The 13,246-nt window shown below is 37.8% G+C and overlaps 2 protein-coding genes across 4 annotated transcripts; both read right to left on the bottom strand.

The window, feature by feature from the left end:
- Positions 1–6,396: 6,396 nt before the first annotated feature.
- On the bottom strand, positions 6,397–9,312 carry LOC111373730 (pentatricopeptide repeat-containing protein At3g16610-like). Its single transcript, XM_022996301.1, has one exon. It carries the CDS (start codon positions 9,239–9,241, stop codon positions 6,878–6,880), a length of 2,364 nt encoding a protein of 787 aa, XP_022852069.1. The 5' UTR covers positions 9,242–9,312; the 3' UTR covers positions 6,397–6,877.
- Positions 9,313–9,988: 676 nt separating this feature from the next.
- Positions 9,989–13,239, bottom strand: LOC111373729 (putative nuclease HARBI1). Of its 3 annotated transcripts, none has more exons than XM_022996298.1 (5): positions 13,213–13,239; positions 13,017–13,107; positions 11,275–11,809; positions 10,965–11,190; positions 9,989–10,631 (listed from the first exon to the last, which is right to left on the bottom strand). In XM_022996298.1, exons 3-5 carry the CDS (start codon positions 11,713–11,715, stop codon positions 10,111–10,113), a joined length of 1,188 nt encoding a protein of 395 aa, XP_022852066.1. In that variant the 5' UTR covers positions 11,716–11,809; positions 13,017–13,107; positions 13,213–13,239; the 3' UTR covers positions 9,989–10,110. The 3 variants fall into 3 exon arrangements, with proteins under 3 accessions (XP_022852066.1, XP_022852067.1, XP_022852068.1); XM_022996299.1 differs by having other exon boundaries at positions 13,017–13,094; positions 13,213–13,233; XM_022996300.1 differs by lacking the exon at positions 13,213–13,239 and having other exon boundaries at positions 11,275–11,803; positions 13,017–13,206.
- Positions 13,240–13,246: the final 7 nt, after the last annotated feature.

Below are 13,246 nucleotides of genomic sequence, written 5' to 3'. Positions count from 1 at the left end.
CTAGAGTTTGTACAACATGTAAGGGTTGAGAAATTGATGGAACAAATGAGTTTGAATCATGCAAAGAAGTATTTGGACTAAAGCTAGGAGATGAGGAATTCAAGTGCAAGGAGTTATCGCCTAGATTTTCAGAAGAAGAGAGAGGGTTAACGAGATTACCTGAGGAGGATGCGTCGACGGTGCCTTCACCTTCCGGAGTCATTGATGCGGGTATCAGTGCAGATGACGTTGATGAGGGCTCATGCACGACCTAGGCATCGAAGAACAGAGGAACATGGGTGTTTTTTGGTATTTGGCTTTTCGGGTTTGTGAAGAACACAGTGGGGATATTTGATTCATCGAACAACACATGCCGAGAAATGTACATCTTGTGGGTTTTGATGTCAAGACATTTGTATGCACTTTGGGTTTGAGAGTAACTGAGAAATACACATAGGGTAGATTTGGATTGCATTTTATGAGTGTTGTAGGGTCAGGTAAGCAGGTAACAGGGACATCCAAATTTTCCTAATTTGAGGTAATTCGATTTTTGACCAAAAAGAGCCTCAAAAGGAGACATATTTTGAAGAAGAGGTGAGGGTTGCCTATTGATTAGATAGGCAGCTGTTTGGAAAGCGTGAGGCCATTATGAAAGTGGTAGTATTGTATCATGCAGCAGAGTGAGACCTGTTTCGACAAGATGACGATGACAACGCTTGGAAACACCATTTTGTTGTGGGGTATGTGGGGCGGTGGTATAGTCACCAATACCATGAAGCAATAAAAATGATTTTAAGGCAATGAATTCTCCACCATTATTAGAGTATAGGTTTTTGATTTTGGATTGGAAGTGTGTTTCTACAAATTTTTTGGAGGAAAAATTGTAGACACCCTAGATTTTGTAGCCATTGGATAGAACCACATATATTTTGTGAAGTGGTCAACTAAAATAATGTAATAACGAGATCCGTCAATCCCAGCATAATGTGCGGGTCCCCAAACATCAGTATAAATAAGTTCAAGCGGTGCATGACTTTGAAGACTATTGGCATGAAAAGGTTGTTGATGTGCTTTATTAATGGAACATGAACTACACAATTGAGACAATTTATTTGTTTTGGCAACGGGAAGGGAAAAATTCTTAACAAGATTTTGGACTATTCTAAGTGATGGATGCCCAAGACGCTTGTGCCACCCATCAATTGAGGTCCGTTCATGCACATTAGCAACCATTTTGGAAGGGGGAGACATCATTGATTTCGGAAAGGTGTAGACACCATTTTCACATGCTCCTCTTAGTAAAATCGCCCCCGTGATCATGTCCTTCACCAAAAAATGAAAGGGGTGAAACTCAACAAAAACATTATTTTGTTTGGTAAAATGATGAATAGAAAATTAAATTTTTGGAAAGGTTTGGAACACAAAGAGTATCGCGTAATATAAAGGTGCGTTTGGGTGATTGTAATTCCAAAGAACCAATGTGTGAGACAGCCAAACCTGAACCATCACCAAGAATTACTTCGTCAGTACCATCATATTCAGAATGCCGCCGAGTCCATGAGCCATGTTTTTTCTTTTCCATTAGAAGAGGTTACGTAGTTGGCTGTGAAATTATTGGACTGTAGCTGAGGACAATACTTTGCTGTGTGGCCCAATTGTTCACAAAGTTGACAGCGCGGCTTGTAACGTTTTTGGCTGAAACTCGGCTTGCCAAACCCATTATTGGGACGGCGCACATTACTTTGGTAACCAGTTGGTTGGCGGGCTGGGCTTTGGCCTTGGTTACGTTGAGTCCCGTTCCATTTATAAAACTGCTTTGAAGAGTCACTTCTAGGTGAAGACCTTCCTTTGTTCATGTAGTTTGCCGTCATCACCATCTGCTGAGTAGCAGCTTCCATACGTCGGAGATATGATTCGTGGCCTACTAAGAGGTCGTGTAGCTCTTCGAAACCCAGTGATTTCTCCCGTGTTCGGATTGGCCCAGCTATCTCCCGGAAATCAGGCCCTAACCCATTCAAGACATATAGGGTTAAATCATCATCAGAAATTGGATGATCAATGATAGCAATTTCATCCGCCAAGGCCTTTACAGCATGTAGGTAGTCAGAGATTGACCGATTTCCACGTTGAATCAAGGTGAGTTCCTCCTTGAGTTGCATAGCCCGTGTTCTTGAACGGCTAGCATATAATGTTTTTAGCTTATTCCAAGCCTCGTGTGATGTTTTTGCTGTGGCTATGAGCGGTGTAATTGTGGGAGATTTAGAGGCTAGGATGGCACTACGGATAAGTTTATCCTGTCGAACCCAATGGGATTTGTTTAGTTCGGCAGATGGAGTGCCGACAGGAGCAGGGCAAGAGGATGTACCATTGACATAGTCAAGCAAATCATAGCCAATAAGGAGTGCTTCAAATTGAGCACGCCATTGAGGGAAAGTGGAAGGTGTTAACCTTTCATTGATTTGGGCAGTGATATTGAGGGCAATAAGTTGTTTATCAGTGCCAGAAGAAGGTTGAGTGTTTAGTGGGAGGTGATCTGAAGAAGAAGACATAGTTTGGATCTTAAGCTCTTGCGAGAATGGTGGCTCTGATACCATAAAGAGAAAAATAACACTGCTGTTTTTCAATGAATGATTTCACACTTTACTGATGAAATAAGAGCCGACTTATATACACAGCTAGGAGAAACTATCTATTGCAATTTACATCAATTAGGCTAAAATTATGTAGCAATTATAGAGTTGTTAGAGTCAATACAGCAATTACAAAATTATGGAGAGTTGATTTTGGCTGCTGATCTCGCTTGATTGTAGGGTAAATGTGCTTATGTTTTGTCTTGGCCTTGATTCTTGCAATCTGTCCTTATAGCCATTGCCATCTCATATGCGTTATGCCTACCAGTGATCATTGTAAATGATATGATAGAGTTGGAGAAAGAGAAATTACTCAGGGTACTTAAAGAATTCAAGAATTCCTTGCGGTAAGTGACACTCACCATAGAGATTGAATATCTCATAAAAGTTCTCTTGTATCGGTTATTTTCTAGCAGCCAACTAAAAATAAAAATGGAAATTTGTCATTAGTGTCACTATTGAGTGGAATCTTCACAAATTTATTATGGGAGTGGATAGAGAATGAAATTAATTGAGTCAAAGCACAATAGATCTTGTGTTTGTAATTGAAGGTATTTATTGTCATACACTACATGAATAAAGTTTTAAAAAAGGAAAGTAATAAACATAAAACTTATATTGCCAAGAAACCCGATATAAACTATTCAATTTCCCCCACCCCACCCAATCACCTTCTTGTTTAAATCTTAAACCTAGTCAATTCAGAACTAACACTAGGATTTTTTAATGATGCCACAATTTTTTGCAAGTGTATGGGGGTGTTGATGGGTCATGAGCTCATGTACTTCTGTGCTACAATCATTGGCAGATGAAGTTTTGGTCAGGAAAGATAGTTAGATGCATCTTCTCAGTGACATTGTAAAAAATAGGTGAACCATCGAAATTATGATCAAACCAAATCTAAAAAATCATGGATCATACTACACGTACATAATCATTTACCTAATCTTTTACCTACTCCTCACATCATTTGCGTGGGACCTCGGTTCGGATTATTAAATTACACATGGGGCCCGCATGTTTGTGAGGGGGGAGACACAATTCGGTACACCCCCCCCCACCCTCGGTACAAACATCTTTATCCAAAAATCATTAGCCTCAACATCTTCACCGATAATTGGTGTGACATTATACTTGTAATGACCCATCATATATGCCCAAACCATTAACTCATTACATATTGTCAATTTAGAGGAGCATATGTTCTCTTACCACTCATGGCTTTTATCGCATCTCCCAATATTTGAATTCAAGAACTCTATCATACAAGAGATTTAAGCTGAATCTTGAAATCAATTGAGTAAGTCTTCCAAAGTAGACAATACATAATGAGTTAATGGGTTAGACATAGAGGCCGGGTCGATACAATGACGGTCTTCATCAAAATCTGAAAATTATTCAAACTCCTAGTCAAAAATAGGTAGACCATCATAAATTTGATCATCGTGATCTACAAATTTTAGTGCCTTAATATCACCATTAGTTATGGAATATTAGATCCGCAATGACGACGATCCAGCGACAAACTGGCTTCATGACTTCGATGGTGAATGTCACAATTTTTGGAATTGAGTTTAAATGCAACATTTTAGAAATTAACAGTAATGTTGAGGAAGTAAATTTTATGGATCTAAATTATGACAATTATGATGGTCCACCTATTTTTGACGATATTAAATCATTTTCAGATTTTGCTGTTGACGGTTGTTATGGCCCACCAATTTACACGAATAAGTTTGATGTTGATAAATTTCTAGATTTAGGTGATGGTAGTTATGATGGTCCACTTATTTTTAAGCTGGCATCGAGGAAGATGCTCCTGAAGAGTGGATTGAATTATTCAATATGTTGGAAGAGAATCATGATTGAGAAGTATATAACCTAACTTATTTATCATAACTTTTGTCAATCAATGAGATTAAAATACCTTACGAAAATGTTCGAATAAGTAAAATCCGACAAAGAATTGATTCAGGCGTAGTGGAGGAGCCAAATCGCCTTAAGGGAGCAGCAAAATATACATGTATTATGTATTTAAATTCAATCTTCCTACATAGATTTTTAATAAAATCAAAATGTTGTGGGATCAGTCGACACTCCCAGCCCCTATGGCTCCATCATGCTTAGACGCCAACAGCGGAAGAAGAACACAGCCATTAATTCTACATATATTGATCAGTATTGGGATGTTTACGAAGAACACATAGCCATTAATGCAGTTAACTTCATCCAAAGCTATTTTAAGTAATCAAATTCAAGTATTATTCAAGATAGAAATCGATGTGATTCTTTGGAGGAAATTCTATTAGCTGCCCAAGTTTCTCGGAATTTTCAGAATAAAGACAAATGCAATGGAACTTATGCTACAGTCGACTTAGCTAGTGAGTTCTACTGTTTCACACGGGTAGCCGCTAACAATTAAAAAAAGGGTCAGACGATTGTGTAAGGAACCGACCTCTTGAGACAAAGTCCCAAAAAGAGGTATTTGATTGGCGATGATTTACAATTGGAAATAAACAGAATGTCTCCAAAGGACGCAAACACACGAATATTAAAAGAAGTGTTTAAATCTAAGTTAAGAAATTAAAATTACATATTCTCTATTTGAAAGTGTTTGATTCGGGGTCCTCTATTCTATGTTTTCTCTTCCTTTTTATATTCCTTTGATGACTTCCTCGTGATAAACTGTTTGGAAACTGCTTGATTGTTTTATAACTACCCACTTTCTTTATGGTAGCTAACTTGTCGTGGAATTGCCGTCTCTAACTACTGTCATTACTCTTTGTCGTTCAACCGCCTTCAACTAGGCTCCTTGAATCGTGGAATGTGATAAAATTACTCAATAACTGTTTTAATAACTGTTATTCTGGACAATCATAATATTTTATGTTTGCTAAGATCCTGGGCGATTCGAAAGTTTGGCGCGAGAACGGGGTCATCGCTCTGGGCGATCGTAAGGCACTCCATTCGCTCAGATTCTGAGTGTCTTGCAAGTTTGGGCGATGATGTCACTGTGTTTGTGGGCTTCCACTGCATTTATCAATAATTTTGTTTGGATCTTTATCCTGGACTCCCCAATTAGGTTTCACTCTTTAGGCTATTTGATTTAGGCTGCAATTTTAGTCCCCGTTTGACTCCCATTTTTCGAAGTAAAAATGGGTGGAATAGTAGTTTTTTGAAAAATGAATGGTTGAAAAAAGAAGTAAAAATTTTCAGTTTACGTATAATATTATTTTATGAAAGATTGTGTGGTTGAAAATAGGAGAGAGAAAAATGAAACGTAATATAATTTAATGTAATAGGGGCCAAACAGGGGCTTAGTCTGTCAACACCTACTTTTTTGAGGCTTTGGATGACAAAAGAAGCATGCAAATTTTGAAATAAATCTTCTCCAACCGAAGAGAATGATGAAGGGGGATTATTGACGGCCCAACTTCGGCTCTTCTTTTAATTATATTTCATTGATTAATTTGAATATTCTTTCACTTTAACTAAGGGCGTATATGTCCTTCGATAATATCAAGGTTTTTCTTTACCTAGAATCTCTACATAAAAACCTTATGCTTTGTCATTTTTTTGGAGGATTTGAATATTGATAAAATTGAGAATTTTCTCATATTCTGGTTGAATTTCGTTATTCGTTGACACCCAAACATCTGGTATTTGTAGAAACAATGGATATATGGAATGTGTTGAATCTTCCACACTCAGCGATGCATGAGACGGCAGCCGATGGGAATAATTAGGTATAGTGGGCCTTGATAATTTTTGATTTAGCAACAATTATTTTAGGATAAGGAAATACATAAATACAACGTAGTAAAATTATCTATCATAAGATATCGCAATAAATGAATCTATCATGAAAGTCTACTTATGGGATTTATTGCTTTCTCAAGCATTACAATTAAAAAATAAATAATAATTTACAACACTGTATAAGGTCGACTAAACATGGAAATAATGTACCAAAATCTACCTTTGATGGATGACCAAGACGATTGACTGTTGAAGTGAAGCTTTTATGGTAGCAAAGGCAAGAAGTGGTTTGGAGCAATTGGACCTCTCGAAACGCATGTGGATAAGGATTCAAATAAAGCGTGCAAAATTTTGAAACAGATTATATTAATTTTTCGCGCTTAGGACATAAAATATTGCTGAAAGTTACCAGGTCCAATGCTGTTACATTCTATAGATCTGAGGAGAACCAGATGCAGAGATTCCACTACAAAGGATCGTGTGTTGTACAAGTTCTGCCTCTTTAGCATTCACCAGAACTCTCCACAGCTGCATATTCCGTTCCTAAAATGATGAAATCGACTTGTGTCTCTAACGGTTATTTCTCTCTTAGTGATGATTGTGATGTATTTTAGAGCAGCATGGCAGTCACCACATACCCTCAAATTCTTGGTAACAATAATAGGCCTGTTGGGTTTTAAGCTAATTATTCCAAATGCAACAGCAAGTTTCTCACTGTGATGAAGTAGAATCTTTTCCTTCTCCTCCTCTTCAACATCTTGGTACACAAAAGTAGACTCTGGTTTATACCCCAATTCTTTCATTTCTGCCAAGAATTCCTCTAATTTCTTGTTTATTTTACCTGACTCGGGATGAGACCCATCTCCTCCAACAAAAGCATGAACAATCCCATTTACTTCGATCCAACTACATCCTGGGCTCTTCTTAAAGCCCAAATTCTTTTGCTTGATTCTGACATGCGCAGCATCATTCCATCGTTGAGCAGTCGTGTACAAATTAAATAAGAGGACAAAATTTCCAGTACCTTCAGGTTCCAAGCTCTGGATCCTATTTGACACTTCTTCTGCTAGTTCAACATTCTTGTGGATCCTACAAGCAGCAAGTAATGCAGTCCATATTTGAGCATCAGGTTCAAATGGCATTCCACTAATGAAATGCCGAGCTTCGTCCAAAAGACCAGCACGGCCCAATAGATCCACCATGCAGAAGTAGTGATCCATCCTAGGGACAATATTATATTCTTGAGTCATGGAGAGAAACCAATGCTTTCCTTCATTTACAAGCCCTGAATGACTGCAAGCTGATAGGAGAGCAATGAAAGTTATGTCATCTGGTTTTTCGCCTACATTCAACATTTTATGGAACATGGAAATTGCTTCCCTAGCAAGTCCATGAATGCCATAACCAACCATCATTGCATTCCAGGAGACTACATCCCTCTCACACATTTTATCAAAGACAAGCCTAGCCATATCAATCTTGCCACATTTAGAATACATGTCAATAAGAGCATTACAAATTGAGACATCTGCTGTGAATCCACACACTATTGAGTAGCCATGACCACATACCCCATGTTGCAGAGCTGCCAAATGAGAGCAGGCTGGCAAGAAACCCATCATGGTTGCCAATTCCGGTTCTATCCCTGCTTTTCGCATTTTGAGAAAAATTTGCAGAGCTTCCTCTGCATTACCATTATGAACACTGCCTGAAATTATAGCACTGTAAGAAACTGGATCTTTCAATGGCATTTCCTCAAAAAACCTGATAGCATCATTGTTCGGCCCACACTTTGCATACATTGAAAGAATTGTGTTACTCACCATTAAATCGCAATAATAGGCCAGTTTAATTGTGTAACAATGTATCTGTCTCCCTATATTCAGGTCATTCAGCTTAGCACAACCACGAATAACAGTTGCAAGCATAACAGGAGAAGGACTAACAGCAACCTCCACCCTCATTTTTCGAAACAAATCTAACCCCTCTGTTGTGGCATGGCAAGTGACAAAAGCTCCAATCATAGCAGTCCAAGTGATCTCATTCTTGAACCTCAAGGCACCAAACATCCGCTTTGCATAAACCAACCAGCCACATTTCCCATACACATCCATAAGTCCAGTTCCAACTACTTCCTCACCATCAAAACCCCTCCTCAAGCAAAACCCATGTATAGCTTTTCCTTCCCTCCACCTAATTGCCTCCCCAATTGCTGGCAGAATTGCCGCAACAGTAGATGAATTGGGATTTACCCCCATATGTTGCATCTCTAACACCAATCTAATTGCATCCCAACACAACCCATGTAACGAAAACCCAGAAATCATTGCGTTCCATGCGACAACATCTCTCTCAAGCATTCTGTCGAACACCTCCATTGCTTCCTCCAAACATCCACACTTCATATAAAAATCAACCAACGCAGTACACACATATACATCACAGCCAAGATCGAGCCTTTTCACGTGTCCATGAATCTTCACACCATTTTCCACATCCTGCAATGCAGAACAAGCCTTTAGTACAAAAGGGTACGTAAATTTTGTCGGCATTACACCAGAGTCCACCATTTCATAGTACAAATCAATGGCTTTCTCAAAGGGACCATCCCATGCATATGCTCTGATCATTTGGTTCCATAATATGGTCTTATATTTTCTTTCTGAGATATGTATCGAGTTGAAGACGCGTTCTGCAAGTTGTGGCTTGTTGCATGAAATGTAGAGGCGAGTGAGCTTATCCAGTAGCAGTGATTGAGTACTACTAAAGTCATTATTGCTTAATTTGAGGAGATGCTGATGAATTATTTTGCCATGTTTGAGTGATTTTGATGCGATACACGCTTCAAGAAGCTGTACATAATTATTACACATCTCCTCTTTGGGAGTTTTTATCAGAAAGGTGGACTGCTGTCTTCTCAGAGCATTAATATGAGTTGCCAGTGAGTTCTTGAATTGAAAAATGTTTTTAATTTTCAATTTCTTTCAGTATGTCAATAAGTTGACTTTGAAGGGACTACTTTGTATGTATTTGTTTCAAAAGGGATCGAGCCACGGCTGCCCAAGCGGCCGATATCGATTCCATCCGGGCCACGGCTCGACCTGCATTATGTGAGCTGAGCCGAACTTTTAAGGGATTTTTTTTTCTTTTTTTTTGGGTAAGTAATGGCCACTAAATTAGGTCGCCACGAACAGCAAATAACACAAATAAATGACGACAATTCAACAAACGAGCCGAAATCCCATCTACAACGAGAAATGATACAAACTTATGGGCCACGGGAATAAAGCTACAAGGACCATAGTTAATCGAAGCAACAAAAAGAAAAATGAAAGAAATACTGAACAATAAAGCTTCGCTGTGTGCTAAATTAAAATCCAATTTAGTAGCTTAAAGAGATTTGCATTCAGCCACCTGCCAAGATTCGGATAGATGAGACGAGTAGGTGCTTGCTCGACACTATGCAACTCTCTCTTAAACTTGTCACACTTTTTATTCATTCTTTTTGTAGAAGCAACAGCTTACTACTCACTTATCATCCACACATTTTGTAAAATCCTGCTGATAAGCATTTAAAAGCAAGCACTAAATCCGTGCTTGTTTAAAGAAGAAAAGACAACTTCACCAAAAAAAAGAAGGGAAAATCCATCTATATATGTTGAAATTGTCAAACTTCACAGGGCTGCAACAATAAAAGATCTCAATAGCAAAAATAAGTTTAAAAGCTAACTGATTACCCAGACTATACAACAGTATCGATAATAGCATAATCTCGAATATAATCATTCCAAATCTCAGTTGCAATAGAATCTCGCAATTGTGAAGCATCTTCTAATTCTTCTGTTCCAAAAGGGTTGTCCGAAAGTTGTGTTTCAGCAGGTACATACGGCTGTTCGATTTCTAGAGGTGGCATTGGATCTTCAAGTTGTAACACGGATTCCTGTTCATACATTTGAAAAATCCAGTCATCATGCTTCTCTCCACGAATGTAATTGTGTAGGGCACATGCTGCTACTACTAGCTTCACTTGCGTTGTCAAAGGGTAAGGAGGAGCCGACATCAACATAGGAAAACGTTCTTTCAAGGCAGCAAAAGTACGATCAGTAACATTGCACAAAATGGAATGGCGTTGATTGAAGAGCTCTCTAGCATCTCGTGGGTGGAAGCCACCACCAAATTCAAGATGACTGTAAGAGACTCCAGGATATGGAGCAATGAATCCAGGGATATTTGCATATTTGCCATCCACGAGGTAATATTTACCTGTATTGCAATGTTATTTCCAAATAAATATGCAGAACACTTCACCAGTTCGTACATCAATGGCCATCATGGAAATTAATTATCACTTTATAATTCATATACACATTAAAGAAATTGCCAGCTATAATTTGGTTGAAAAAATGGAGAAAGGACACAAGTTAATCCATAAATGATTCAGAAATTATAGTAGCAGAAACATCAAAAGAGTTCTTTTGTAGGAGCTCTTCGATGATATAATTAATCAGATAAACATGTTCTTTAAGAAAAAGGAATCAATTAAATTTCAATGTTCCTTAAGCACTAAAGTGACTTCGCTGTAGATCATGAACATACCGTCAGGTACATCGAGTTTGTTACGCCTAGTTAGAGCTGAATTTAGGACCCGCATATCTGGGGCAGAGCCTTCCCATCCAGCAAGAACATAATGGAATTTCATGTCGAATGAGCATGCTACCAAAACATTTTGCGAAAGAAAACCATTCATATTTCGGAAAGGTCCTTGCTCGTCTACACCTACTGTCACTGGGAAATGTATGCCATCAACTGCTCCAACACAGTTCTTGTTGAAAATTGTAAAATATAAGCCAATGAATTTCAGGAAAAGAAACCAAACAAAATTGAAGTTTATCAGAACTAACATTACCAGAAAATAAGGGAAAAATCGAGGATCCTCTCGAATTTCTTGTGAAACTTCAGAATTCGGAGGCTCAAAGAAATCTAATGAGACAGCCATAATTGCACTCAGAACATTGTTGAAATGACGACTAATGGTTTCACCTGAGTATCTGAAGAGCTCCTGAACTGCTCGAGTCCGTAGATTATGACCAACTATGAACATAAATATTGCTAACTGCTCCTCAATCTTAATTCTATTTGTGTGACGTAGTAGCCCTCTGGTTTGTAACATATCACACAGCTTGTAGAATACAAGTTTATCCATGCGAAAATTCTCCAAGCAAAGTTCATTTGGACCTTTAAGAACTTCATCTACAAATTTGGTACCATTAGAGACTATAGGATGGCCTAATTCCTTGGGAATGGAAGCTTCAAAGCCACCATCTTTTTCATCTTCCAAGCTCTCCATGGTAAAGCCACTTGCTACACTTCCCTTGGCTATGGAGAAATGTCACAAGCCGATAACAATGTAGGACATAGCTTCAACTTGGCTTTCACTGTTCCTGGAAAATAAGGTTAGATGCAACAGTAGCCACAGAGTGCAACTGAGACCAATCTCAGGAAAAAATTTACAGCATTTAAATACTTGTTTACAACACGTCAAAAGACATGAGTGCTTTCATGATTACTCAATTTTGGATAAGAAGCTATCAAGCCTAAAAAGCTCCAAAGAAAAACATAATTCTTAATCTGTTTCTACAGGAGACAGTGTTGCAGGAAATCATAGAAATTTATCCAAAATTTATTAGGTATCGAATCTAAGGAGTGATTTCTATTACTAGTCGGGCCTGAGAGATTCCTGGAATCCTTTAGAACTTAAGTGCTGATTTCTATTCTTATTCTGAAAGTTGCACAGCTGCAATCTTCTCGAGAGTTGAGACTATACAAAAATCAAGAAATAACGCTGCTCTTTAGTACATTTCTAAAATCTGAAAATAGATTATCCGAGAACGAGTTTTCACTTGTACACAGAGAAAAAACTAAGAAGCGCTTAAAACTTCATAATGAGCTGATATTCATATTAAATCAGTGGAACAGGCTAAAGCTAGAAAGATCATCAATGCAGCCTTCAACTCCTAAAATCATTATATGATCTCTATAAAAAAAAAAAATCACTCAGCATTCCTCTGAAGCATTTAATCAAATAGATCATATGCATTCTACCAAGTTATCACAGCAATAAAAGTGAATGACCAAATCAGAAAGCCAATTATTACCTCCACAAGTTATAGTTCAACTCAAATAAACAATGCCCTTATGAGAGAATTTGGTGTTAGATTACCAATCATCATACGCCATTCATTTACCTCACAATAAAAAGCTCCTTCAAAACCGCTATCGGAATACAAAATTTCTCTTCATTTACTCGAGGAAATTTCAATTAGTTGCCAAACAAATGCATTTAAAGTTAAAACTTTTCATTCATTTAAAGATTTTTTTTTTCCCTAGAAAATAATGCTATCTTGGTTTTGCTTTCATTTTAACTATTTAACACCTCACAATTACCGTCATTCTTGAAACCCAAATTACAGTGACAAGTGAAAGGAACAAACCAAGAAACAAAAAACTTCTGACACAAAAGGTGGGGAAAAAATTCTAAACTATACAATATGCTTTCATTTGGACCAAAATCAAGAAATTAAATTCACAATTAATGCCCAATATTAAGAAAAGAATAAACCCAAAAAAAAAAAAAAAAGACTGTCATACCAGAACATCAGTTTTACAGGAAATCCCTCGAAATTAACAAATTATCTTCTCGCGTCGCCTGGAAAAATTGAGTGCGCGCTGTTCAAGAGAGCTGTGTGCGTATGAGAAAGCAAACGAAAGAGTCGGAATTTTAAATAAGTCGCGTTTCATTGAGTTTCTCAAAGTAACCATGACAACAATTTAATTGGGACCTGACCTGAATTAATTTGAAGTTTTGATTTGCCAGTGTA

The sequence above is a fragment of the Olea europaea genome, unplaced genomic scaffold (assembly GCF_002742605.1).
Source record: "Olea europaea var. sylvestris unplaced genomic scaffold, O_europaea_v1 scaffold116, whole genome shotgun sequence".
In the NCBI taxonomy this organism is placed as follows: domain Eukaryota; kingdom Viridiplantae; phylum Streptophyta; class Magnoliopsida; order Lamiales; family Oleaceae; genus Olea; species Olea europaea.
Note: the sequence above shows the minus strand (reverse complement) of the source record. Positions and strands in the feature narration are given on the sequence as shown.